The following is a 27241-nucleotide window of genomic DNA, read 5'->3' as shown; positions in this document are numbered from 1 at the left end:
GGCTATCGTTGGGGTGTAATTATAATTAAATACCCTTGTCTTCATTCAAGTCCGATCGTGTGGGTTTCAGTAGGTCCGGCGGTTGGTTCCGCTGCCAATCCACTTTAAATTGCTCTCCTGTTACTAACATTCAAATTTAATTAGAGATCTGACTGCATTTCAATACAGATTCAATTGGTCTTCCATGACCAATTTATTATTAGTTGTATCCTAATCCTTCTTGATCCTGCATTCCTGGCTGTACTTTCCTATCCCTTCCTCCAGCCCTGATCTCACTTCCGGACAACCTCCGCTTCCTCCGTCATGGCCTCTGGCAGGATTGTGCGTCGAGTACAATGATTGTTGAGTGACTTGTGGGTCAGCAGTGGATATATATATATATATTTACCCGCCTCCAATTAACCGATGTGCCTGTCCTCCGGTAAGGGATTCAGGAAGGTGTTAAGGCTGGAGAATCCTACTGTAATTCAATCATTCGCGGTTCAGTGCCGATTTCCTTTTCGGCCATACTCCGTACTTGAAACCATGACATCGTTGTGGCCCAGTCTGAGAGGAAGAGTCTTCGGACTGCCCTCAGGTATTTCTGTGAGTTGTTCCCGGCTAGATCCCCCTGCACGGTTGTATATGTATATCTGTTGTTGGGAGTCTTGGGGACCTGCATGCTTTCTATACATTAGTCTTCTTATTTCTTGTTGTTGCGTTGCTGCAATGGCTCAGTCGTCTTTATCTGGCGTGCTTACATCTGTCAAGCCCATAACTAGTCTTCTGGGGAGTCCGCTTCGACTTTCATTGAACTCATCCTTACAAAACCGAGAGCACCCTATCTACCCCAAGGATACCCGATTCCGGGGACCACTAGAGCCTCTTCCCCTGAAGCAGAGAATTCCTCCGCGAACATGGGATACTCATATGCACGTCGTGGAACCGCAGCGTTATCCAGTCTCTGCGGCAGCAATCTATCAGCCCTCACCACACACACTTGACGAGGCCATAGCATTTGAATCTTCGCTTGGGATTGAAAACTTTGTGCTTGTTCAACCGTCGATATATGGAACCGACAATTCTTGTCTCTTGGAAGCCTTACGACAAGTCGGATCCTCTCACGGCCGAGGGGTGGTGGTCATTGACCCGGCCACCATAGAGGCTGACACTCTGACTGAATGGCACTCACTGGGAGTGCGTGGCGTTCGGGTGAACTTGAAGTCCGTGGGCAAGGTGCTGAGCGAGCAGGAGTTGACCGAGACCTTAATGCAGCACGCCGAAGTGGTGCGGCCTCTGGATTGGATCATCCAAGTCTATATCTCCCTGGACATGGTCCCCATGCTGGAGCGCATTGCGCCGCAACTTGGGGTCAAAGTCTGTATCGACCACTTTGGTGCACCGAATCTCCTCTCATTGACACAAACGGGAGAGAAGTCGTTCGATCCATACTCTCTCCGGGGGTTTTCATCTCTGATTTCACTCCTCCGCGGTGGAGATACTTATGTCAAAATCTCCGCCCCCTATCGGTTTACCAACGACAAGGAGATGCGCGATCTGGAGACGATCATTCGAGAGTTCCTACGGGAAGCGCCGGACCGAGTTCTCTACGCGACCGACTGGCCGCACACCCGATTCTCCGCGGTTGACATCGAGCCATTTACAGAGCTATGTCTACGACTATGCGGTGACGTACCCGGACTAGCCGAGCGTGTCTTCCGACAGAATGCAGAAGACTTGATGGATGGGAGGAGGCGTTAAGGATCCATATTATGAAGCGAGACAACAATAACGACTTACGATAGTAGAATATAATTATTGACTAATGAAACGAAACTTAAAAAGGGAATGAGTGTGTGTATCCCGCGGAAAAAATTGCATTACCTCCCCAATCCGCTTCGGAACCTGGCCGAGATTGGGACAAGTAAACAAGAGTGGGTTCGCCCAAGTCCGCGACTTGGCCGAAGATCGGTACAAATGGAGACACAATTGATATGATGCTTGAAGTCAATCTCATTGCTACAGCAGGGACTTGGTTGGTTTACCCTGATGTCTATTTCCATCTAGACCACGCCAAGCCTCGGATTCCCTCCGCATCTCCATGATGATATGATATATCCATCTTCGCATATTTATGTATTTCAATTGCCTAATCCATCCTCAACAACCCCGTCCCCGCTAGTCAGCATTCACAACTGCCTCCGCTGTGCACACAACTTGCGCTCCCTGCAGACACATCACATAAGTATACCTACTTCCTAGGCAAGACCTGAGGAGAAAGAGGAAACCACTTACAATAGTGTAGCAGCACTTGGGCGTATTCCCATCGGGACAAATCTCCCGTACATCTTTCTTCATTTCCGTGCCTAGTGATCATCATATCAGTACAATCCAGTAGGGAAGTATTCAACCCCGTCGAAACCACGACCAAGGTCAGAAGAGGGGTCCAGTCATGAAAGAGGACAGGATGAAAAAAATAAACGCACAATCGATGCCCCCTTTGGCAATATCATTGCCCCGCATATCATGGTATCCATTGCAGCAGTAAGCATTTTGGATGAATCCGGTCTTATCCTGCCCCATGAGACAGTAATAAGACTTCGCAGTGGCCAGAGTCACTGTTGTGGCGAGGGTGAGGAGTGTTGAGAAATGCATTTTGATCTTCCTCACTCTTCTTATTCTTCTTCTTGCCCCTTTTATCCTATTTTATTTTAAAGATGGAATCCAAGGAGGTGGTACGAACGATAGAAACCAAACCTGAATGGATAATAATGGCGTGACGGAAAGAAAAGACGGGACTGGGAAACGAGTCCCCTCATATAATTAATAGGAGAAAGGAGAAAAGGGATCGACTAGACTGGAAAGCTTGGAATGGGGATGTTAGCTAGGGGTGGCAAGGGTAAACGTGCGCCTGGAAAGGTATGCTCAGAAGGTAGATCGTGCTGATACTGTAAGTGCATGCACCTGGCTGGTCCTTGATGACGAGTTGTTCCTTTTATCCCTTGCTGGATGACGGCAAATGGCAGGTTTGCATTGCATTACCTGGTTGTGTTTCATATAGCTGTCTAGTATTTGGTATACATGTATGCTAAGAACGTTACGTGTTCTGCATTGCGTAGAACTGTTTCAGGGCTTGTGATCTCTAGACAAACATGGCCTGTGCAAGTACATATACTGTGTTTTAGAGCACTACGCATTGCTAGGTCTGGTAGTGGGATAGATGGACAAACTTTCCTATCTCCGAGTGCCTTTATCCCTTCATCCCTTGATCTACTTAGTCTACAGTGTGTCGAGTGTTTCACTACGCGTATCATGAGTTTTTTTTTTTTGGTTCGTAAGATTTACTAAACTCCTTCACATTCTGCCAAACACGAATAGGCTTTCAATTTACCACTGTAGGAAGTCAACTCCAACACCCTAGTCCAATTTCACTTCACTCGGCTCAGTAAGTGCCACCTTGACCGGGATGGTCTTCTTGCTGTGGACGCTGTTGTCCTTAACGTTTGACACCGAAGTATCTGTCTGTCCCAACAAAGTAACGACTTCGACATTCACATCCACCTCGCGTTCAAACTTCCCCTTGACGTACAGCGTATCGTGACGATACTCGAACTGCACTTCTAGCGTGGCGTCCTGCTCCAGCGAATCTCCGTCGTCCAAGTAGAGACTGCCTGAGGCAGTTCTATCGAGTCCAGGAGCGATGAGGAGCTCAAAACTCTTCGTGCGCAATTCGGCCGTGGTCATGGCACTGGATGATCGAATAGGGACGATGCTGCCTCCACGGATATGGATGGGAATATGGGTGATGCCAATATTTTCGAGTGTCTTGTTGGCTCCCTGTCCGCGAACGGGCGCACCTGTGTACCAGTCATAGAAGATGTCGTTGGGGAAGTATGCGTTGACCGAGGTCTTGTTCTCGTCGGTTACAGGGCTGATCAGGATGGAATCACCGTAGAAGAACTGCAGATCATTCGAGAACGTGTTCTTGTCCTCGGGGTATAGATAGAACAAGGGCTGCAGGAACGGTTCCCCCGTCTTGCTCTGTCGATGGAACTGAGTATAAATGTAATCGAGAAGTTGGTATCGGATCCCAATAGCCTTGCGGGCGGACTCGGCCACGCTGGGCCAGAGGTAAAATTCCTGTGGAATGGATCCGAGCTCGTTGTGATTGCGGAAGAAAGTGTAGAATGCACCTAGAGAGGCCCATCGCGCGCAGAGCTCTTCTGTCGTGTTGCCACCGAACCCGCATACATCGGCCCCAACCATGGGAAGTTGGAACATCGATGCAAAGGAAAGGATCTGTGGAATGGAGAACCGGTACTGGCTCCACTGGCTGAGGTTGTCACCGAGCCTGGAGCCTTGTCATTAGTAGTCTGATTCGTCATCGTAGTAACTGGCATGTATGCTTACCAGTGGCCGACATGTGCTCCAGCTCCTGCAAATGTACTACGGGTAATAATCAAGGGTCTCACGTCAGGTCGTCGATGTTCCATGGCAACACGAGAAGCAGAGCTCATCACTGGCATGTGTTAGATCCTCAAGAAGGAACTTCAATATAGGTGTGTGAGTTGACATACTCGTGCCATACAAGTTGTGCGTGTCGTACTCGGCGTATCCCTCACCGGCATGGATAACATTAGTGTTGATTGTCTTGTTGCTGAGAGACCCTGCCACATTCTGAATATTGTAGGGTGGGTTGATGAGATCACGTCCAGGCAGGCCGACTTTCTCCCCTTTGCCTGAGGATGCTCTCTTCACTGATCGCTTTGATGAAGAGGGCTGGAAAGAAGCAGGGAATCCAGGCAGTGGGCGCGGGCTGCTTGGCCGAACAGGCGGTGCTGCCGGTGGGAGGTCATTGTCCACAGCGTATTGTTCTGGATTCTCGCAAGGATATGGGCAAAAGTTGGAGGCTTCATTCATATCAATCCACAAACCGTCAATATCAACACCAGTTTCGGCATCGAAGAACTTTACGAATTCTCCCGTCCAGTAATCTTGGATGTCCGGATGGAACCAGTCCGGGAATGCTGTCACTCCGGGCCACACAGCGCCTAGACAATCCTTTAGTTGGTTCCTAAAATGGCATAGTTTCTACGAATTCGAACCAACCTTTATAGAGACTTTCATTCTGAGTCTGGAGGAATACACCTTGGTCCATACCCCTTTCGGAAGCCGCATTTTCTAGAGAGATGCATCATTAATATTGTCCGTGGCACGTAGTTGACTAGAAAATATGTATCACTTACCGCTTGTGCTCACGGCGGGATCGACCATGACAATATAATGCTGGTTACGCTCATGTAAATGACTGATAAACTCGCGCATTTTGGTGAGAGGGAATCTTTCGGAATCGAGTGTAAACACCTTTCTGCGGTCCATGTAGTCAATGTCAGTCCACATTGTTTCCAGTGGGATGTTTGTCTGGCTGTAATTATAGACCACTTCGGCGACTTGGTATACATCACGGTAGCCGTATTTACATTGATGGAACTACCAACGGTCAGTTCGAGGGCCCAAAAAATGAAAGCGACCTAATGTACTTACACCAAAAGACCAGTAGCTTTGCATGGCTGGAAGGCCCACGACTTTCGAATACTCGATGCTGGCCTCCTTTGGAGTAGCTCCGGTGAAAATGTAAAAGTCCAAAACGCCTCCCAAAATGTTGTACTCAAGGTATTGCTTTCCATCTCTGGTCTTGCTGATGTTGATGTCCATGCCGTTGGAATTCAGCAAGAAAACTCCATGGGTGCCAGATTTACCACGATGATCGTAGTACACGGGATGGCTGCCGTATAAATTGGTGTTCTCGCCAGTCCCATAGGCATCTCGGTTCCAAAGTGTGCGAGTATAGTTGTTCGTGGGCAGACGCAAAGGGTCGCTGTGCTCTCCAAGTCCATACAAATACGGGTCTTTGGGAAGGTATGTGCGAAGATTCAGATATTGAGACTCAAAGACTAGATTGGCTGCAGAGGTGTCAAAAAGCACCTCATCCCCTCTGGAGACAGTAAAAGAGAAAGGCTCCTCTTCGTAATCAAAGCTTAGCTTAGAAGAGCGCTTTCCAGAGTCACCGTGGCTATCTACACGAGGCAATACCGATTCCGGGACTTGGTAGACCTGCTCATCGGCATCATAAATCATAACATGGAGACGCTCATCTGGCCATATGATTGATTAACGCGTCGTTCTGTTTTCAAATGCAATGCATGTATTCTGTATTCCTTACCGGTTTGGTATTCGACCAGAAGCTTCAGATCTTTCAAGTCCGAGCCGTATACATTGCAAGGGTTGCCCGCAAGAGTCAGGTCCGCGGTCAAGGAATTGTCTTTTTCATGGACGTTGGATGCCTTGTAACCGGGGCATTGTGGTCTGTGATCGGGAGACCCAATGACCGCGGCCCCTACAAGGGGTGCGAGAAGTAAAAGAGATCCCAGCATACTCAGTTGAGATGAAGGGGTGTCGTCGATAAAACACGATCTAACTTCCTCCAACGTAGAAGAAGCTGCTATTTATGCACCTCTGTAACCGGACGTGCTGCACGTAAATACGTGTGCAGCATATTGCCAAAGCACACGAACGTCAAGTGGCGTTTTGTGGTATGGACGGTCTCCGCAACATGAAGAGAATGGACCGTGATCAATATAGCGCGGCTATTGGTTGGATCGGCGGCCGACAAGGGATAGCCTCCATCTGCTGCAGTGTACGAATTGAGGTTACACTGGCAGCACAATGGGGCTAGATCAATAGATGGTGCCGACGCTATTGCAAATAGCGGGGATTTTCAGGATCTGATGGATAAGTACTCCGTAATCTCGGTCAAATATCGGAAGTCGTACCAGTGCCCAGTCGTTTCCAAGACGGTAGTCGCGGATCTTGCCCTATTTGGGTGTTCATAACAGTCAACATGCTGCAACTTGAACCAAATACCATATTTATTGATGTTTTCAAAATTTCCGAGAACAATCGGGAAGGGTGGCGATGTTAGACAACCGAAGCGAAAGATCAAGTATGCAAGTTGTTTGTGGCCTGGCACTTGCGCGTGGGATGCCGACTCCGCGTTACTAACTATCAATATGGCTGGCCTTAAGGAGCCAGTACTTAGTACTCCGTATAGCCCGTAGGACCAACACTGATCAAAGAGAGAACCATGACATCGTCGCCAACTTATCGCTTGCTGTTAAACCAAAATTCTACCTGTAGTACTTGTTTATCGGAATCGCGGACACACTATTATCGACAAGTAATTCGCCTTATTAGTTTTGCTCCTTAGTTCGGTGGAAGTAGGAAACTACTACACATTTCCGGCAATGTTAATGTCTTCTCTCAAGAAGCTGAATGTTCCTTTGCCGACGTTGACACTGATCCTACCGCAAGGACTATCAGCTGGAACACTGGTGACACCATACTCCAGCCACGCATCATCGTGGAACTAATTTCATCAGCTCGGTGAGCCATAACTCTTTGGCATTAGGCAGAAAAACTTCTAAAGATACAAGAGTTGTCAAACTAGGTAATTCAATAAACAAGTACCAGGGGGCAATCTAGCTTACTACCAACAAGTTAGCTTGGCTATACTCCATGAATGCAACTTCCAGCGGTGACTCGGAACAAAATGATAGTCTCATTTAGTTTCCTGCTAGAGATAACAATTCCTTTTATCTCATCTTTTGGGGATAGCGCTTCTGTTTAGGAAAACTACTATAATTGTCCAATTGTCGAATTGTCAGTTTTCCAGTATCCTGCTTTATTCAACGACAATAGGAACATACTCTGCTCACTTGTTAAAATTGTGGAACAAAGGTACGCAAGCTTATACAACTGCGGAGATGACCTCATTGGGGAAATCCCAGGGATCTTGCGGTCTTGTACAAAATGATGGCCGTACCGACGCAAGCTCGAGTTTGAAAGAGATCCGAGATAAAAGGCAGTCTGTCAGGTGATTCTAGTGACACAGCATCGGTCATACACAGTTCTAAGCTCTAATTGCTTGATGCAATTCTTTTCGATATATCTTTTCATCCAGTAGTTATTTCTCATACAGTTTTCCATTACAAGTGAAGAAACCAATTTCACACTACACATCATATATTCTGAACTAAAGTAGCTTTTTTTTTAAAAAAGGATGCAGACCGCCCGTGATGGTGGCAGTGCTGTGGGTACAGGTTTTCAGCAACGCCTCTGTAGCACACAACAAGCGGCACCAAAATACCCCCTATGATGCAGAATACAGTAAAATAAATGAGGTTCGTAGACCTTGATGTCTTAGACATTATCAAGCTCTAAACCACTTAACCTGTCAACCAGATTGGCTGTCTCGACCCCGGCGAACCACTGATGGAGAATGTCGGCTCTCGATCCGATCGCCGGTGACTTAATATAGATCAAACCACGGGTTCTAAGACATCCTAGTTCCAACCGTCTAAAACCGCCTAACAATATGCTCGATATGTGGAGACTGACGAAACAATCGGTTTCCGAGGAGCCCGTCTGTCCCTTGATATATTTCCGCCGCTGTTACGTTCTTCGCTGATTGAACGATTCGTCAACATCGTTCGGATTCCGAAGATCATGAAATTCACATCAGCAGCATTCCTCTTGGGTACCCTGCTCTCGGTCAGCAGCTCTGCCCAGGCAGTCTCCCACTGGCTCTACAGCAGTGAGGTGGACAAGGCCGCCCAGTCTCTCCTCGACCGGCCCGACATTGGAGGTGTCCAAAGCCTCTACAGCTGGAGGTCTCTCGAGCCGCGAAAAGACCATTACGATTTCTCGGCCATTGCCCGCGATGTCAACATCACCGCATCCAAAGGCAAGCAGCTATGGATTCAAATCCAGGACCGGTCTTTCAGCATCGCCCGCGATCCTGTACCAGACTACCTCCACCATCCGATCTACAACAATGGCAGCGTACCCCAGTGCGACGGGGACGACTGCGAACACAACTTCATACCCGGTGGATGGGCTACAGCACAATGGAACCCCCATGTGCGGGCTCGCTTCCAGCGTCTCCTAAAGGCTTTGGCGTCTAGATTTGACGGCCAAGTCTATGGTATCAACCTCCCCGAGACTGCGATTGAAGTCCAGTCCAACAATACCCGCACAAACTTCACCTGCCAGGGGTACTTTGAGGGGGAGCTTGACAATGCACGCTATGCGGCCAGCGTGTTCAATCACTCCTACGCGGTGCAATATGTGAACTTCTGGCCGTGTGGATGGAACAACCAAAATGGGTACCTGCGCCGCTCGTTCGAGTTTTTCGCTGAGCATGGTATTGGCGTTGGAGGTCCTGATAATATCCCTTATAAGAAAACCATGGAGAAGAATGCGTATCCGTACATGTCGGAGTATCGAGATCGGGTTCCGATTAATGTGGTTGCTGTACAGGAACCGGATCTTGCTGCTATCAACCCCAATACGAGCAAGCCTTTCACCAAGGATGAGTTTACAGACTTTGCAGTAAATCGCTTGGGGGTGAAGATTATCTTTTGGGCTCTATCTGCTCCGTGGTTGAGCCAGTAAGTTGGTGGTTTAGAGCCGTGTATTAAACCGGATCCGCTCCTTGGTGACAATATATGGCGACCTATACTATATAATTTTGTGATCACAGATACTGTGACTGGGGCGAACCTTTTTTTCTTTTGGATACATGTGTGTGTATAATTAACTTTCAATTGGAGCTGCCTGGAGTGAGAGGTGATTCAAAATAATAAATTAATTATGCAATGAGTCTGCCAATCAATGTACGCGCCAACCATATCGATGACATTTTACTGCAGAGTGTAATTGCCTTTTTCTTTTCTTTTTTTTTTGGCCCCACGGCCCTCAATCAAGCCTATAAATTCACCTTGTCCTCGCAGCTATAACTACGCGCGGGATGAGAAAATGAAACAAATGAGATTATCCAGTCCGTCAAATTCAAACCAAAAATTATAAATGGGAATAGACTTCTACCGGAATCTCTATAGCTCCCACAGACATGAATCTCTAAATAATAATAATAAAGTCATAAAAATTACATGGCAGTGTCATTATATAATGAAACCAAAATAGGAAAGAATCACAAGGCGACCAGTCGCCTTTAAATGCCTCGGACAGATATCTTTGTAGCTAACGACGAGTCTAGATCTTCTGACCAGCCGAAGCAGCCTTAACATCTTCTTCGGAGCTCATGATCTGGACCTTGATTGCTCCTGTCTTGGGGTCTGAGGCGGTTTCAAACGCTTTGATGGCATCTTCCAAGGTGTAGCGGTGCGTGACGAGCTTCTTAAGGTTAATGACTCCGTTCTCCACCAGGCGAATGGCACGGGGCCAGGTATTAGAGTAGCGGTACTGATACTGCAGATCGATCTCTTGAGTACTAAGACGCATAAATGGGATCTTCATCTCATTTTTACCCACGCCAATCACAAAGACCTTGCCCCCAAACTTGACGCTCCAAATCGCGGATGCGACACTGCTCTCCACACCAGTGCACTCCAGCGCCAGGCGGGGCCTAAGGGCATCAGGACCAGAGCCCTTTCCGTCGTTGAACGTTTTCACAATGCCACTTGCATTCTCCTCCGCGGAAAGACCAATCTGCACTTTGTAAGTGCGAACATCGGGAGCCAGTGACTTGGCAAATTCCAGCCGTCCCTCATCAATGTCCGTGATGACGATCGGGCATGCCCCGGCGGCGCGGGCACTGAGAAGAGTGATGAGACCAATGGGGCCAGCACCAGTAATCAGACATGGGTCACCCAGTCGAAGTCCGCTGCGTTCGATCGCGGCCAGAGACACACTGAGAGGTTCTAGGAGTGCACCATCTTCGTAGCTCATGTCGCCAATCTTGTGGCACCAAATAGCGGGATGGTTGACATAGCGCCGCAGCAAACCATCGACGGGAGGAGTGGAAAGAAAGCGGACCTTTTCGCACCCGTTGTAGCGACCGGTCAAGCAGGGTTCGCAAGCATTGCAGATAATGTTGGGTTCGATGGCAACGCGATCGCCAGGCTTCAGGTGGGTGACATCGGGGGCGACGGCGATCACTTGGCCGGCAGACTCGTGGCCCAAGATGTGGTCTCCGGTGACCACCATAGGACCAATGCAACCCGCATGCCAGAAGTGGACGTCGGATCTGTGGGCGGCATCAAAGATTAGAGATCACGAATACGGCGTACCTAGACGATTATGATAGAGGACATACCCGCAAATTCCTGTGCTTCGGACCTCGACTGTCACCTCTCCAGCCTTCAATCCTTGGCCACTCTTGACTTGATCGAGAGAAGGAGTTACTTCTGAGACCCACAGGTCATGTTTTGTGTTGGTGAAGACACCGATATTTGGCTTGTCGACAAGAGTTGTGCTAGTCATTCCGTCTGAATCTGGCTGGAATACTGGGGATACTCGGGGAGGATATAGTGGCCAGTGAGGGGAAGAGAAGGAGTAGAAAAGAGGAGGGCCAAGGAGGGGTTGAAAGGAAGGATCTCCCAAGCTTTAATAGTTGTACCTCCAAAGCCGTTTGGAAAATGGGAGGGATTGAAAAGATTTTCCAGTGCTCAAACGTGACCAGTCACTAAGGATCTGATCACGCACGGCAGACGGCCAACACATGATTGCATCGTACGCTTTGCTTGCAATGGGGTGTGGGACTATTTATCCGGGCAATAGCCCCGGGCGCGCGGAGATTCTGGTTCTGGGGCAGAGGGTTTGGCCCCACTCTGGTTCATAGAACACTTCACTTCTCGGAGAAATCAACCACATCCCCGTCGATAGGATCTGGATAACCCTGGTACTGGTGTATATTACTAGCATTTTGTCTTTATTGCCTACGTATGATTGTTTGATAAGGCCAAGATAGTAACACGTTAAAGGATAATTGTTGCAGTAGCATTAAGGGCGAACTATTCCCAGGAAAGTTTTCAAGATTTTCAAAGAATATTAGAATTATTTACAGAGCGCTTCAATGGTAGTTGAGTCGACGTATATCTATGCATACAAAGAGCTGAAACTTTATTGCTTCAACTGTCTAATTAAAAACTGTCGAGAAAATTTACCCTAAGCTCCTGCTCGGTTAATTACAATTCTTACGAAAGCATTTATTCAGAGCCCACAATCTTGTTTCTCTTGCCAATTACCTGACCGCTCCAGGCACCGGACCGTTACTTTTCCCAATTCCAACCCTACTTCTAGAATCATTGGTTCTGGCTCCAGGCTCATATCCAGGCTTCAGTGTGAATTTTGCCTAGAGTGGTAATTCTCCGGTGGTTATAAGCCTTCCTTGGTGGAGAATCCGAGGCATGGGTTCCACCCGGACAAGATGACTCGCCGATGATGTTGAGCGTAGCTCGTAACTAATGAAAGAGAAAAGTATCATGGACCGTTAAACCAATGATTAGACTATAGGGTAACGGGTAACTGAAATACTTATCCTAAGAGCACTGAAACATGTAGTCGAGAGACCAACAAAAAAAAAAAAAAAAAAAATAGGTGGTGTCCGTCAAGGCCATGCCTCCGCCGATGCGTCTCGTGGTCAAGCAGTTCATTGCAGTAGTCATGATGACATTCATCCAGATGCAATATTCCAACCCACAGAGCAGAAACGAATATTAGTCCAAAAAATTGAAAATTGCCTATACTACATCTGTATTCGACGGGCTCATATAGCAGGCTCGTTTCTTTTGGGTTGAGTCTGTAGCATAGCGCTAACATTAGTAGCCGATTTGCTCGAACCTACCCACCAAATATGAGTTAAAAACGACTTTTGAAGGGAAGATAGCACAAAGTTACATGTACGCAAAAGAACAGACTAGTATTATATGCCTAGGTGTCTGAGCAGGCCTTGACGACCGGAGGCAGTTTGGACGGGAGATTAACCATACCTAAGGCGACAACGGTGGAGGATAAGGAAACCGATCTGGCGATTTGCCTTAATTATGGCTTTCACATAAAGAGAGAAATACCAACATAGCTTCTACGGGTGGCTAAAAATCATTCATGGCAAGGAGTCCTGCCATCATGTCCTAGGGCTGTTCTTTATTGTCCTGCTCAAAATTTGCCTGGGTTCGAAGCCATTTCTAAAATGGAAAGGAGTAATAATAATCTTCCGGTGTAAAGGGCTGGAGCCCGTTTGACCTCTCGGGCCAATGTCCCTATTGTCCCTATTGTCCCTACTGTCCCTACTGTCCCCTTTTGCCCCATTGGCCCTCGATCCATGTCACGTGTCTTCCACCCTGTTTGTTTACCGCTCATTTCCCTCTTCCTTTCTTCCTTTCTTCAACGGTTCCTTATTGTACATAACCTATCCCGTAGGTTCTACGGGTTCAGCCCCTGACTTGCAGAAACATTTCTTGTATGGTATTTACTGGTAAAGCGACAGAAAAATTACAGTTCAGTTATCCCAGACTGTCTTTTTAAATAGAGATTAGAAAATAAGAGAGTACATCAAACGCAAAGGAGGGTTAGTCTATAGGTACAGAGAACCCAATAAAAGGAACCTGCCCATCACTATAGCCAAGAGCAAGGATACCATCTTTAATAGCTGAAGAACAACTAGTGGCGATACTCAGAAGGGAGCCACAGTGCTTTTTGACCTCCAACAATCACCCAGTGGTTTACCAAAGATATTTGAGGGACACAGGTATGTGAAGTTGGGATGCAATTATCCTTGCGCTCATCGAGCGTCTGGCGTTCCAGGCGGGTCTTGGCGTCCCAGAGCTTGATGGTCTTATCGCCGGAGCCTGAGACCATTGTTTGACCGTTCGGGGAGAAGGCCGCCGACCCAACTGAACTTGTATGGCCCTTGAGCGTCTGATGTCTAGGCCGGTCTGGCATCCCAGAGCTTGATGGTCTTATCGCGGGGGCCTGAGGCCACTGTTTGACCGTCCGGGGAGAAGGCACCGACCTAACCCAATGTGAATGGCCCTCGAGTGTTTGTAAATCTGCACTCCAGAAGTCTTCTATTCGTGGTACTATACATATCCACCTAGGAATCTTTTTTTCAAATGTTCTTCTAATAATAGACTTTCTGGGAGAGAATATTAGTCCAGAACAATAATGTTGAAGTGGAGAAGCATTTGCAATTTGCATGTTTTTAAGAATAAATTGTCTTGCATCGTGTAAAAAGTCCACTATGTCCGAGGCTGTGTTACTCTAAAATTTCTGTTTTAGTGTATAAAAGTAGTAGATTACCCAGACACTTAACCCTATGGCTAACTGCAAAGTGTTTATAATATAAATAGTCTCTGGGATCAACCCCATTAGACTCATTGCTTCCAACCAATGGAGAAAATGGATTTTTAAAAAAGGAAGAACCTCAGTATTATTAAGCAACTTGCTTTGTTCCAGATGAGTTGTCCAGTAGTGACAGGAGTATGGTAGTTTAACGGGTAATATCTGCACGCTGCATTCCATTCCATAACTTGACATAATTGGCGTCTGACCAGGACGACTAGCGATTCAGGGGTGGGTACTATTGAACTTGCAGCCCAAGCCTCCAAGTCCAGCATTGCTGGTACTAACTGGGATAAGCTTACGTGGATCTTCTTCTGAGAAGCACTCATTAGACACTAACTCCTGCAGCATTGCATGATCTTCACAGATCGGATCACCTCGGTCCGCCAGGCGTTTGGTCGATCCTAGAGAAGTTTTACACCAACTACTGGCCGCTAGCGCACCACTTAAAACACCTTAAATACATAAAACGCGGCTGTTTGAAGACCGTAGGTAGACACATATGCCTCATATACTTAGATTAGGTCTTTCGCGACAGCCAGCAGTGGCCGGCGCCGAGGTGATTATATTGATAGTAGTGACGAACTGATAAGCAACATAGATTTTGTTTGAGGTAAGAGTTCATAATGCGAAGGCAATGTAAAGCTATTCTCCTGTGCATATCCTCCTCTTCTATATGGAAGATGCCTTTCGTGTTAACAAGAAAATCTCGAAATGATAAATGTAGAATGCGGACTGGGGTATCTAGATCCTCCGGAACATTAAGAACTGAGTGTAGCATGCTTCATAGGTTGTTGATATCTTTTTTTGACATATCAAGAAGCTGCCCAAGAGCATTGATCGAGAGTGGGGTAGCAAGAATAATAACAGTCCCAATAATATCTAGGAACTGTTTTACAAGTTCCCTTGACTCATCCTCGTCGTTATTAATAAGGAGCTGATGTAATACAGGTAGGTATATCTTCTCCATCTGGGATACAGATGTGGCAGATTTTGATTGGTGAAATTTTGCAAGACGCCGTTCTGGAGATAGATTTCCTTCTCCAGCAAAACGACACACTATTGTAGAAGAACGTATTGATGAAATTAACTCACGAGCCATGCGATGAATACTCATCCCAGGTCCCATTGCGTTGGATGGCAGTCATTGGTACCGGAGCTTGGCATTCCTTGCCTTTCTGGCAGGAAGGGACGAACGTGGTTGCTGTATTTTCCTGTGGTTTAATATGGTTAGATATATCAGAACAAAGATACGTTTACATACCTAGAGGACCGGGATTTGTAATACTGAGCTTTTGAAATCCCCCTTCCCTTACCGTACCAACATCTTGCGGAGAACCAAACCCCCCCCCCCCCCTTACCGCCAAAATGGCGGATTTTTCGAAGTTTGTAAGTGGAAATTGGTTACAAACTGGGTATGAATTAATTTAAATTGGTTTAGCCTCCGTACCAGATTTACAAGAAGAGTGTTGCGGCGGGAGAGCTGTCACTGCCTCCATATGACTTGGTGAGTGACTGCGACCGTGGGTCAAGGGACTGGCAGAGGAGTGATAACTAAGTCCAACTGCTTACTAACTGGTTCATAACCAGTTTGGTGACTATATCAAATTCTACCCTGGTGAGCTGTTCTGTCGGGTGCCTGGTTGTACGAAGAGTACGGTAAGTATTAGCTAATTCCTCACTGGTTAATGACTAATTGCTAACTGGTTGTTAACTAATTAGCATCAATACTTCTCCCTCCCGAACCTCAAGAAGCACGTCGAAAGTCATGAAGGGTATATTGTCTACAAGGGAACCGTGGGCGGCCGGATCCCCCAGAAGGAGATTGATACTGCAGCTGGTAAGTAAACAGCGGACTGGATATAAACCGATTTATAACTAGTTTATAACTGGTTAGCATGGTATACGAAGATTACTACAGTTGAAGAGTCGTCCTCGAGTGCTGTCTTCTCCCCCGCTTCCTCCCGGGCCCCCTCTGCTGCAGTGTCCCCCGCTGCATCCCGTCCCTCCACCCGTGGCCTCGCGACTCCCGGCCCTGCCTCCGCTCCCCGCCCCCCGCGAGCGTCTCGTCCCCAAGTTGAAGAGTAAGAAACTAGCTTTTATTTAATTACCAACCAGTTATCACCCGGTTGCTAACTGATTAAAACAGGACTGCCGATGATGTTGAGTGGATTAAGCCTCCTTTGCCGTTGGGAAGGAATAACGCTGTAAGTATCACAGCCAGTTTATAACCAGTTAGGAACCGGTTTGGAATTGATTAGCAATTAGTTAAAGTACGGGGAGATGCGCCGGTATGCCAAGACTGTGGACCAGGATGTGCCCTGTGAAGGGTGCCAACCCAGCGGCCGTCGTGAGTATAATCAGTTCCTAATTGATTACCAACTAGTTAACCATCAGTTAGGATGCCCAGTGAAGCGAGCCTCCTGCGAGGTATTTAGTTTATTTCAGCATGATTAGAGAAGTCATGTGATTTAAGGAGTTTTTAAATAAGCCTTAGGCAGTCGTTAATTAATTTACAACTGGTTAGGAACTAGTTGTATTTTGTTTTATCCGTAACTCCAATTCTTGTGCATCATTCGCAAGTCGGAGCTGTCGTATCTCCTCTTCCTGCCGTGCAACCTCAAGCCGTAGCTTTTTATGGCGTAGTTCTTGTTCAATTGGGTCAACCTGCTCTTTCCGCTTTGATTGAGCCTCGAGTTCCTGGATCCGTAGGCTTAATGTATGATTCTGAGAAGATAATTCCTGAAGCTGGCTAGACTGAATAGCATGTTGCCGCAATGATTGACTGATTAGATACTGGTTAGCAATCAGTTTACAAATAATTAGTAACTAGTTATAAACTATACCTAGACTGCCTTCGTGCCTGTGAGACTGACCTCACCCTAGAACGACCTCGAGAACTTGTACTTGAGCCTGTTTGTGAATTAAGCCTTGATAATTGATCATCTTGGGCTTCAGCAGTATTTATAAGACTATTACTTTGTAGCCCTTGCTCACTTTGCATTCGGCGTACTAGTAATATTATAAATAATTAGTAATTAAATATATAGTAATAAAAACCAATTCAAGCTCTTACATTCACGCTGTCTTTGTTTATAGTAGCGGTTTGACAGGCCATTATTTTGATATGTATGTCGTATCCCAAAGTTCTCACGGTTATAATAGCGATCCATATCCTGGGTGTCGAGCTTATAGCCACTATATTAATTAGCAACTGGTTAACAACTGGTTATTAACTAGTTATTAGCCTTATACTTACGTTTCTACCGCAGACACAACTGTTAGGTATTTCCCCCATACATAGCTTTTTTGATGAGTTTGCTCTCCTGCATTAGTATTTGCACGAATTTGTGTAAATACTTTATATGGGATAAGTGAGCAAAAGGGGTTTAGTCCTGCTGCTATAACTGGATCATCCTTATGTACTGCCCATTCAGCAACTTGAGGCCTTTCATTTGCTATAATTAGTTAGTAACCAGTATATAACCAGTAGGTAATTATTTAATACTTACTCTTGAGCAAATCAATTAACTCATAGTATTCCTCAAGAGACTGGCATGTTAAAAGACTTGCCATTCGCTGCCATTCGCCTCGTCCCCGATGGTTGGTACCTATTACCTTGTCAATGCCACGATAAAAGTGTACACGGCAAAATATAAGGATATTGCGAAGCTGCCACTCGGGAGTATGTGTTGGGAGATGACCTTGAGGGTCAACACTTAGAAGATATTTTCCAAGTCCTAATTAATTCCGAACTAGTTAGTAACCAATTGCAAACTAATTAAAAGCTAGTTACCTTTTTGTTGCCCCTCATCCATATCTGCGACAATTGCCTGTATGCCATCACCATTATGATGATGTCGAAACTTAATTTTTTTTCCAGTAACTTGCTTAATAATTTGAAAAGCATGTTTAAAAACCTCAAAATAAGCCTCCTCATCTTGACGGTTAGTAAACGCGCGAAGAAGTGTAGCAACTATATAATATTTATTAGTAAATAGTAAATTAATAAATTCCCAACCGGTTACTAGCCAGTTAGTAATTAGTTAATTATAAATTCAAACTTACTCTTGCCACTATGCCCTGGTAGCTGGGTTGCGAATACAATTTCCTTAAGGCCACCACATCGTAATCGCTTGAATGACATATCAACCTCAAATGATTCTAGCTTATAGAGCAGCTCAAGCTGCTCCTTTCGTGCACAAATAATCAAGGTTCGATTATCATCACGGTAAATATACCGTACATAGTCCTAATCAGTTGTTAATTAGTTAGTAATATGTTAGTAACCAGTTATTAATCAGTCCTAACCTGGAGTTTCTCGTTTCTCAAGACCTGGTACTGAAGTCCATGGAGGTCTCGGCCAGCAGGGTAAAGGAGAAGCTGATTCCTTTTAATCTCAGCAGCAAGGCTATCCAAATTACTGAAGCTTGGATGCAGTTGAGCTAAGCCTTGTTGATTATATTCATGGAGTAACCTCTCCAGTTCTGGGCTCTTTAAAAATGTGGCTAAACTAGTTAGTAACCAGTTTCTAATTAGTTTATAAATAATTACTTACTTAATGTCAGTTCAGGGTTCTGTAACTTTTGGATAATCTCTCGAATCTGCCTCATTATCTTTTCAGGCTTTTTGGTTGGGGGTGGTGGAGGATGATAATGTTCCCCATGTGATGTAAAGATAAAAAATGGGCATGCAGCAAGGTCAACAGGTATTAGTGTATGAAATGTAACACCACATTTAAGATGCTCCATTGATCCTTGACCATTAGGATGATCAACTCCTAGAAATCGGTTAGTAACCAGTCAATAACCAATTAGGAACCAGTTATTAATTAGTTATCGGTTTTTTAACATACCACAAGTACTACTTGTCTGTGTAGCTGCTTTTATAACTGCACATTCAGTGAAGTTATAATTTGCCTCATTTTTATACAGCTGCTCAAGGTATTCAAGGTCAACATTTGTATACTCAGTAAAATTCTGAAAGTAATGTTGACGAGGCTGCTCTGCAGGATTATAGTGAATGCATCGAACAAATTTCTGGAACTGTCCAGAAATATTCTAATTAGTTAGAAACTGGTTAGTAACTGGTTAACTAGTAGTATAATTTAACTCTTACTGGGGTTTGAAACTGCCCAAAGATCGGTCGACAACCCTCCTTAAAGCCTGGACAAGAGACTTGTGTTTGGAATAGTTTATGATGTGACAGGAATATCCTATTAATATATAGTTAGTTAGCAACCAGCCCGTAACCAGTTAGTAACTAGTTAGTAACCGATTGAGATAAATCTTACGAGTTTGCCTGACTTTGTCGAGGATGGTCTAAATGATCAGAGATACCTTGGCGATAAGTTTTTAACTTATCCCAAAGTTCATTATCCACCTTTGAATGATGTAGGTTGCGAATATATTGTGGTGTTTTTTCACACACTTTAACCCCTCGGCAAATATATTTACGATGATATACTTGACAACCAAGAAACCGACTAGTCACAACCTTTACTTTAGATGGCTGTGCTTTCGCATATTGAATCTAGATACTAATTAGAATTAACTTATTAAATATAAATAAAATAATAACTATACATACACTTGTAATCATGTCATTTACTGCAGTTGGATCATTCTCAAGCAGTGAAATAACAAATGCATGTCCAGATTGCTTTGTGGAAGGATAATCAGGCAGAATGTGTGCATATTCAATATCTGAAACCATCAAGGGTTTATTAGTACCAGAGGTGAGAAGTGCAAGGGCCTATAAGAGGTTTTAGTAATTTTCTAACTAATTACTTGCCAATTACCAACCAGTTACCAACCAGTTACCAACCAGTTACCAACCAGGAACTGGTTGGTAATAAGTTATTAGAAATCCATACCTGTCCCTGTTCCTCATCCACATCCTCATCTTCCGTGCAATCTTCTAGCTCTATGATATCCATAACATTTTCCTTTCAATACTAGTTAGTACATTACTAATCAGTTACTAACCAGCTACAAACTGGTTGTTAATTAGTTAATAATATGCTCTTACATTTCTGTTATTTTCACTTGCAGATTCCATTTCTTCAATAGTATCAGAGGTGAGCTGACCAAGCTCAGAGCTTAACTCAAGAGAAGAGTCCATTTGTAACTAGTTTCTAACCAGTTTGTAACTTGGTGAGTTTACTGTGATCGTGGTAAAATATTTTAGAAGGTAAGTTGGTATTGGTTCTTCAGTTTCTGCAAGCGGTAATTATAATCCCGAGCCTCTAAGCGAGCGCACAGACTGCTCTAGCTCAAGATTTCGCTAGCGCTAGGCCCGCCCCACATAGGCGCTCAAACTCTGCGGTTCGGCCCTACCTACTTTAGGCTTCCGCTCCATGAAACGAGAGGCACTGACACTGGACACCACGAGAAGATAGAAATCCATCGTCCCAACTGCTTGACGATAGCAGTTATTCCAGCGTGCACGCCAGGGGCTATCATGAGTTATATGATCCTACTGCGACCTAGGACTGAATTACTTCCCATTCCTAGCATTAATTTTTATACTAATTAAATTATTCTCTATTCGCAGTTCTGGTGGATTGACATACGGACTTAACTCCCCTCTTTGGAGGGGCCATCATCTGGCTGATCTCCGAAGTACGTAGCCTGTGAGGGTGGAGTTGGCCAATAGGAATTCCATTATATAGCGTGATTTAGAATTTGCGTCCCGAATTGAGTGGGGTTTCCTCTTTGTAGCGGCGCCACAGGGCGCTTTTGTTGATATCATATTTTCAAGAAGTTGCAGGCACATCCTGTAATCTTCGATCCGTAAGTGCTTGTTCGATACGAGCGTTGCGGTCCATTTTTAGTTGAGATGAAAAAGAAGAGTTGTCGTGGCAAAATTATTGCAGCATGCATCCGGTTGTGCAACCATTACGTTAAACACGAGCTGTTTCGGTTACAGTACATAAATTTAGGTCTGCAGCGCAATTGGTCTCCATTGCAACCTCATGCTACCTGGTGGCTGCCTGACCATACTAAGCTAATGCTACGTCTGCCGAGCTGTGCATGTGCGCAGTCGTTGTGCAGGCAGTGTCGCTGTGGCCGGGCGCTCGTTTCGCCGCTTCCGGAATATCTACTCACCGCTAGCAGAATTGACCATACTCGGAAGAATTTATTGTTGGGGGCTTTGAGTCGACTGTCGTGTAGCAAAGAGATATTTAATCGCTTGGTAGATCTGACGATCTCAGAAGAGCTTGCAACAGATAGTGAATTCGCCTCCGGAGCTTTAGTGTTCTAACAAATATTTGTTGAAATACAGACTACCTCGGAATGATACCAAATTGATTCCTAAAATGCTTGGGTGAGTTGATCTATATAAGAGGGCCCGCAACTATGCAAATAGTGCAGCGCTAGAGGAGGCACCGATGGAGCGCTAGACATACGAGCAAAGTTTACTCCCGCATCAGCTACTATATCCAGCTAAGCCCAAATTCCAGTGAATGTAATCTGCTGTTAATCACTTGCAAATCTTGGTTTAGCCTGAAGTGGAAGCATAGATTGTGATGCGTCGATTACAAAAGCCAACAGACTTTACTAGCTTCCGCTGATCCTTCAGCTGGTATTAAGGAATATCTGAAATAATTTGAAGACAGCTGAAGTAGCGCAAAATGTGCTGCACAGTGGTATAAGTCTTAGATAGTCCACGTATATATTCTGTTATTCTGCCATTCTGCAAGTCAGTGGAAGATTTTTGGAAGAATCGTCTTATGGCTTTTATTCTCTATAACATATTCCGTCATCCTTGAACTTAAAACAAATTATATTAATTACCTTGGTTCTTTATTTCCGCCCCAATAAGCTGCAATTTTGGCACATATAATGTAGCATGGCATCTACACAGCAAAAATTTCCTAATGACCCTATATTTACTCAATTTCGCCGACTCTCCACGGAAAAACCTGGAGATTTCATCCACGATGACCACCACGGAATCGATGCAGGATATGGCCATTTAATAAGGGATATTAAGCATCTATGTCATGTGTTGCAAGAGCATCTTCCAAGATCTTCGTTCAACGAGAATGGCACTTTTCATGAACCTGCTACGTCTATCGCGTTCCATGCATTAAGTGGATATTGCTTCATTGTGAGTTTCTTCGCCATTGCGGCTCTAGGAGGTGTCTGCGTACCATTAGGTAAAGAAGCCCATAAGTCTATTGAGGGTAGCTTAAGACTAACAAGTCCACCTAGCAAATGGCCTTACCCCGGATGAAGCGCTATACATTTTGAACAAAACAAAGGCAACACACATCCTAGTAGATGAGAGTACTTTCGAAAATATTACAGCGGTTAGGGATCATGCTGTAAACCAAGCAGGCCAAGAGTTGAACATTATCACTATTACAAGGGCAGACTCGGAATCAGACGCAACGTATACACCGGAATTAGAGATCAATGATGAGCTAACGTTCTCACCAACAATGGGATGCCTGGTACTCTTTACTTCAGGGACAACAGGGCCACCTAAAGGAGTCGTTCTCCCTCGCCGGACGTTTTATCTCAAGCCAGGTGAGTTTGACCCTACGGTCCTCTATCTGGCTTCCAGCCCCGTACATTGGGTAGGAGGTACGGGTCTTATCGACAGTGTACTTAATGGAGAGGGTTTACATATAATCAAGTTTGGTTCTGGGCCAGACAGGTTCTGGGAGATTTTAAGAGAGGGCAAGATTACAGAAATGAGCGTGTCTCCGACACTGTTAAGGGAACTAAAGGCTTACTACATTGAAAACATCAGCGAACTCCCAGCTGAAGATCGAGACAAATATATTAATGGAGCTCGAAGCCTACAGGCGGTGTACACGAGTGGTTCAACGCTTCATCCTTCTACTCAACAATTCTTTGCAGATCTTACCGGTATGCCTATCATAAATGCGTTCGGGATAACTGAGATGGGCGGAGGGTTAATGCTCACTCCATCGGGATCGGCCTTTGTGGAAGTTAGTATCTGATTCTAATTCCCCGTTCTAGAGATTGCTAATTTCTATGCAGGGCTATGTTGGTAAGCTGATTCCAGGGGTAACTGTAAAACTGTCAAATGGTGATCATGGAGAAATTCTCGCCAAAAGTCCAAACATGTTCACACAGTATGAATACCCCTTTCACTTACTTTCCTTTTTGTTACTTTTTCTCTTTCTAATTTTGCTCCATTAATCGGAGAGGGCTGTTAACTTACGCACTCATAGCTATATTGGCGACGAAGAAGCTACATGTGCAGCATTTGACGATGAAGGGTTTTACAAAACAGGGGACCATGCTCACCGTGTTGGTGACGACTACTATTTCGATGGTAGGGTTTCATGCGACTGTACGTCTATCCCTATTGTCTACGGAACCTATCTAACAACAGGCGTCAAGGGATTCGATTCCACGAGTATACGATATCTGTCCTAGAAGTCGAGCACTGTCTGATGGATCTTCCCTATATTTCTGAGTCACATGTACTTCCGGTCCTGGATCGTGAGGCGGGGGGACAGGTGGCTGCACTTGTTAGACTTCGAAAGCAGGATACATACAGAGATAGAAGTGAAGTCGTCTCCCTGCGGACGATACGTGCAGAGCTTGCTGCCTCTGGTATGGTTTCATACAAGTTGCCTACGTTGTTACGTGTACTCCAGGATGGGGAACAAGTCCCCTTAACTGCCTCTGGTAAAGTGATGAAGAAGGAATGCCTCCGGAATTATTTCAACGTATCTGGATACTTGCCAGAGCCGTATGCTATGGATGGAGTGGAATACTGGGGGAATAAACTCGATTTGGACACTTCATCACGTCTTTTTGACTGGGGAGGTCTATGACATGTTTGTCCATGCTGTGGGCAACGCCAATTTTCACTGGTTTGAAATTCTTAATATTAGGGTTTACAACTGGATTCTATAATTTAGTATACAGTTATGACAAGTGAAATTGCAATGAAGTTGTGCCGGTTGTGGGGAACATGTTAGGTTTTAATTGTCCGCCGAATTAATTTCTCACTTTGCCAGACACTTTTCGACACCATTGTTAAAGTTGACCTGTGGATGCATGTCTGATTGTAATCTTATAAGCCCCTAGAGGAATATAGTGGGAAGGTGTAAAGGGTTGGAGCACGTTTGACCTCTCGGGCCATTTAGCCCGTTGTCCCTATAGTTCCCGTTGACCCCGACGATTTACATCACGTGACCCTTTGACTATTTGTTTTCCTGTCCTTTCCTTCTTCCAACGATTCCTTTTTGTACGTACATAGCCTATTTTATAGGTTCTACGGGTTCGGCCCCTGATAGAAGGGTTCGCTGGTGAACATTTTAGTAATTGAAGTATGACAGCTAACGGTAGGTGGACAGTCATTGCGAGGGCCTCTTAATTATAATTAATCTTAACAACTGAATTGTAAGTCAAGTTTACAAGAAAGAGTAATTTTTCATGCCCTGTTTTCCTTGATGCTGTGATGGCAATTGCTATGTCATTTTGCAGCCGATCGGCAAACTCAACCACCGACAGCTTACATGTTAGCTTTAGAGACACCGACAATTGGTAAAAAAAAATGCGTTCGATAACTTCAAAGTTTATATATACTACGTATTAAAAAGTCGTTTACTTGACCTTATCAAGGCGGCAAAGGTTCAAAACGTAAGTATAGTTATTGGTTATTTTATTCGACATAGTACAGTCTCAAGAACTTCTCAAATACTTAACACTTCCCTGGAGCTAGAACTATCGTATACGAATTTTGGACCTTTTATGTTAACGAAAATGACTTCCACAGATCGTTAGTTAATGCAATGAGTCCAGTCCACAAAATTTAAGACTTTTCTGCCGGTCGTACTCCGCACGAATCCATCAAAGTCGGACAGGTATATTAACTCAAACAGATCTTCATTAAAGTCAAACACCATAAAGAAATGTTTGATCTTCCTGGTGAGCTCTTGCTCGTTAATGAAATCCCCGTCACGGTGCGGTGCTCGCAGAATCCGAACCTCCAACAATACGTCCATATCATTATCCTCTTTATGGCGAAGTATAACCTGCCACTGTAGGATACCCCATGCTTCCGTTCGCATGAGAGCCTGAATGCCCTGGAACTCGAAGTATTCACCGTACCAATCAAAGCTAATTCGCCTATCACGTCCATAAATGCGGACTACTTTGTAATACTGAGCTTCTTCTTCTAGCAAATCTCCGTGGACCTTTTGTGGTAATGGATGAACGGAAGCCAAGTCACCGCACACATAGCGGACGAGCGGATTGCGCAGTCTCTGTAATGATGTTTGTACGAGGATCCCTTTCTCGCCGTCGGGGACGCAAGGGGCGGACTCTACGTGGTTAGCATCTGCATCTTCATCTTCGATATACAACGGAAAGACTTCTAGCAACATTGTCCGAGTGTCGAAAATAAAATCTGCGTAGTTTTCGGCAGTGTGTCCGGTTAGTGATGGGATGGAAACGGCCCACGGCCCAGCCTCGGCACTACCAATAACGGAATAGATAAGGACATCCCCAAAGACAGAGTTAATGAATCTTTGTTGTGCCAATGTCATTGGTTCGGATGTGTAAAGGAATTTGGTCAGGCGTATGGAGCCCTTCTGACTTGTATCTAGTGCGGCGACGTACTTTGCAAGCTGGACCACTTGCCCGGCATCACCAGCGACAACATTTACTCGATAATGTACAATTGCATCGATCATAGCTTGGTGCGCCATTTCCGGACCAGCACAAAGCACCGAAGCCCCAGCATGTTCGCATATCTCGGTCGTTAGGTCCAGTGCTCTGATATCAGTACGCATTCAATGGTCATTGACCGCTCTACACATCGCTTGCAAAATAAGCAGACACACCTGTAAAAACTGCCTGAAACATGCATAGACAACACCCAGTCCCCAGGTTCAATCACCCGGAACGCCCGCATCAGGGCTCCAATCGTAGCGCGTTGTTGGCGATTTTCACCCGAATCCGTTGCAAAGACCATTGGTGGCCCTCCGGATCCACCACCGGTTGTACTGATATACGTATTTTGTCGATAGCCATTATGGGGGTTTGTGTCGGCCGTGAGTCGCGCAATCTCCTGATACCTGATCAATCAGAGCATTAGCGCAAAGCAACAAGGGACTTGCAGTGAAATATGGGGGATGGTCGTACAATGTACTTTTTTTAGTTAAAGGAAAGGATTTCAGATCCACGCTAATTCCATCATTCTTGGAGGCTGCCAAAACAGAAGGAAGGTCCTCACGCGTTGGGGGATACTTTGTGTCTGAGTAAAATGGGTGAACCTTTGCAATTGCAAGGATATCAGACAGAGTATAATATTTCGCCATCGTATAGGGACCCGAAGGAGCTGGAGGTGGATGATTCTGTCAGTAGTGAATGTTTACTGGGTGGCTACCATCCTATTAATGCTTTATACTACGGGCTATACCCCATAATTACCTCCGGAGTCGGAGCATAACAACGGCCGACAGGGGTATTCCGTTCGAAATACATTTTACTAGGATTTGCATTGCCTATTTTTGAGTCATTCTCCGGGCCTCATTCGACCATTTGTGTATGCCCATGCCACTTGTACCTGCCGTGTTTATTCCCACGTATTTAAATGTGTAATTGAAGTACAGGAATGCCCGGCTGGGATAACGCCATCATCAGCAACCCGATCCACACTGCATTGCGTCGAATTGTGCTATCGATAATTTGCTTACTGGGTAGACAAATTTCTCAGCTGAGAGAACAGCCCAATCGGACCCACTTTGTTGCATTCAGCCAATTCTTTACACACTCTCTCACTTTACCACAGAGCTTCTACTGTTCCCTCTGTCCTTCAGATGAGATGAGCAAGTGTGCTACTTCTTATTATGAAATCCACCAACACGAAACACTTGTATGAACCAGACAAACTATCTCATAGTCCTTCCCGCATCAGCGCGAAAATCCCTTGGGCCTCTACGTATGTGCAGTAATGGAAACAGTCGGTATGATGGTGGAAATCGGGCGGGGTTAGTCGAGAGTGAATCGACGAATGGGTACTTAGTATGCCGCATCCAGTGTGAATAGCCTCGACAAATGTA

The 27241-nt window shown here is 45.3% G+C and overlaps 10 protein-coding genes across 10 annotated transcripts; 4 read left to right on the top strand and 6 right to left on the bottom strand.

The window, feature by feature from the left end:
* Positions 1 to 708: 708 nt before the first annotated feature.
* ATNIH1004_000343 (putative TIM barrel metal-dependent hydrolase) lies at positions 709 to 1740 on the top strand (the record flags this gene model as incomplete). Its single annotated transcript, XM_033565064.1, has 1 exon — positions 709 to 1740. One exon carries the CDS (start codon positions 709 to 711, stop codon positions 1738 to 1740), a length of 1032 nt encoding a protein of 343 aa, XP_033430821.1.
* Positions 1741 to 2157: 417 nt separating this feature from the next.
* ATNIH1004_000342 (uncharacterized protein) lies at positions 2158 to 2634 on the bottom strand (the record flags this gene model as incomplete). Its single annotated transcript, XM_033565063.1, has 3 exons — positions 2158 to 2205; positions 2275 to 2345; positions 2466 to 2634. The coding sequence occupies 3 exons, from the start codon at positions 2632 to 2634 to the stop codon at positions 2158 to 2160; spliced, it is 288 nt and encodes a 95-aa protein (XP_033430820.1).
* Positions 2635 to 3396: 762 nt separating this feature from the next.
* On the bottom strand, positions 3397 to 6666 carry agdC (putative alpha-glucosidase; the record flags this gene model as incomplete). Its single annotated transcript, XM_033565062.1, has 8 exons — positions 3397 to 4330; positions 4390 to 4498; positions 4557 to 5030; positions 5089 to 5160; positions 5226 to 5469; positions 5524 to 6134; positions 6203 to 6376; positions 6651 to 6666. 8 exons carry the CDS (start codon positions 6664 to 6666, stop codon positions 3397 to 3399), a joined length of 2634 nt encoding a protein of 877 aa, XP_033430819.1.
* Positions 6667 to 8114: 1448 nt separating this feature from the next.
* ATNIH1004_000340 (uncharacterized protein) lies at positions 8115 to 9492 on the top strand (the record flags this gene model as incomplete). The annotated part of the gene is made up of 2 exons (XM_033565061.1): positions 8115 to 8219; positions 8431 to 9492. 2 exons carry the CDS (start codon positions 8115 to 8117, stop codon positions 9490 to 9492), a joined length of 1167 nt encoding a protein of 388 aa, XP_033430818.1.
* A 600-nt stretch (positions 9493 to 10092) lies between these two features.
* On the bottom strand, positions 10093 to 11322 carry LAD1 (NAD(P)-dependent alcohol dehydrogenase; the record flags this gene model as incomplete). Its single annotated transcript, XM_033565060.1, has 2 exons — positions 10093 to 11086; positions 11156 to 11322. 2 exons carry the CDS (start codon positions 11320 to 11322, stop codon positions 10093 to 10095), a joined length of 1161 nt encoding a protein of 386 aa, XP_033430817.1.
* A 2178-nt stretch (positions 11323 to 13500) lies between these two features.
* ATNIH1004_000338 (WD40 repeat domain-containing protein) lies at positions 13501 to 15329 on the bottom strand (the record flags this gene model as incomplete). The annotated part of the gene is made up of 2 exons (XM_033565059.1): positions 13501 to 13852; positions 15277 to 15329. The coding sequence occupies 2 exons, from the start codon at positions 15327 to 15329 to the stop codon at positions 13501 to 13503; spliced, it is 405 nt and encodes a 134-aa protein (XP_033430816.1).
* A 220-nt stretch (positions 15330 to 15549) lies between these two features.
* ATNIH1004_000337 (uncharacterized protein) lies at positions 15550 to 16678 on the top strand (the record flags this gene model as incomplete). The annotated part of the gene is made up of 9 exons (XM_033565058.1): positions 15550 to 15570; positions 15623 to 15688; positions 15772 to 15840; positions 15904 to 16021; positions 16079 to 16265; positions 16331 to 16388; positions 16450 to 16531; positions 16583 to 16611; positions 16673 to 16678. The coding sequence occupies 9 exons, from the start codon at positions 15550 to 15552 to the stop codon at positions 16676 to 16678; spliced, it is 636 nt and encodes a 211-aa protein (XP_033430815.1).
* Positions 16679 to 16704: 26 nt separating this feature from the next.
* On the bottom strand, positions 16705 to 18794 carry ATNIH1004_000336 (uncharacterized protein; the record flags this gene model as incomplete). Its single annotated transcript, XM_033565057.1, has 11 exons — positions 16705 to 16966; positions 17058 to 17094; positions 17179 to 17193; positions 17258 to 17379; positions 17441 to 17639; positions 17694 to 17733; positions 17800 to 17921; positions 17978 to 18157; positions 18250 to 18433; positions 18493 to 18689; positions 18740 to 18794. The coding sequence occupies 11 exons, from the start codon at positions 18792 to 18794 to the stop codon at positions 16705 to 16707; spliced, it is 1413 nt and encodes a 470-aa protein (XP_033430814.1).
* A 3241-nt stretch (positions 18795 to 22035) lies between these two features.
* On the top strand, positions 22036 to 24004 carry ATNIH1004_000335 (class I adenylate-forming enzyme family protein; the record flags this gene model as incomplete). Its single annotated transcript, XM_033565056.1, has 5 exons — positions 22036 to 22345; positions 22401 to 23146; positions 23199 to 23293; positions 23393 to 23514; positions 23565 to 24004. 5 exons carry the CDS (start codon positions 22036 to 22038, stop codon positions 24002 to 24004), a joined length of 1713 nt encoding a protein of 570 aa, XP_033430813.1.
* Positions 24005 to 24955: 951 nt separating this feature from the next.
* ATNIH1004_000334 (uncharacterized protein) lies at positions 24956 to 26497 on the bottom strand (the record flags this gene model as incomplete). The annotated part of the gene is made up of 3 exons (XM_033565055.1): positions 24956 to 25952; positions 26021 to 26254; positions 26322 to 26497. 3 exons carry the CDS (start codon positions 26495 to 26497, stop codon positions 24956 to 24958), a joined length of 1407 nt encoding a protein of 468 aa, XP_033430812.1.
* Positions 26498 to 27241: the final 744 nt, after the last annotated feature.

This window comes from Aspergillus tanneri (assembly GCF_003426965.1).
Source record: "Aspergillus tanneri strain NIH1004 chromosome Unknown AapTan_2_pilon_pilon_pilon, whole genome shotgun sequence".
NCBI lineage: Eukaryota > Fungi > Ascomycota > Eurotiomycetes > Eurotiales > Aspergillaceae > Aspergillus > Aspergillus tanneri.
Note: the sequence above shows the minus strand (reverse complement) of the source record. Positions and strands in the feature narration are given on the sequence as shown.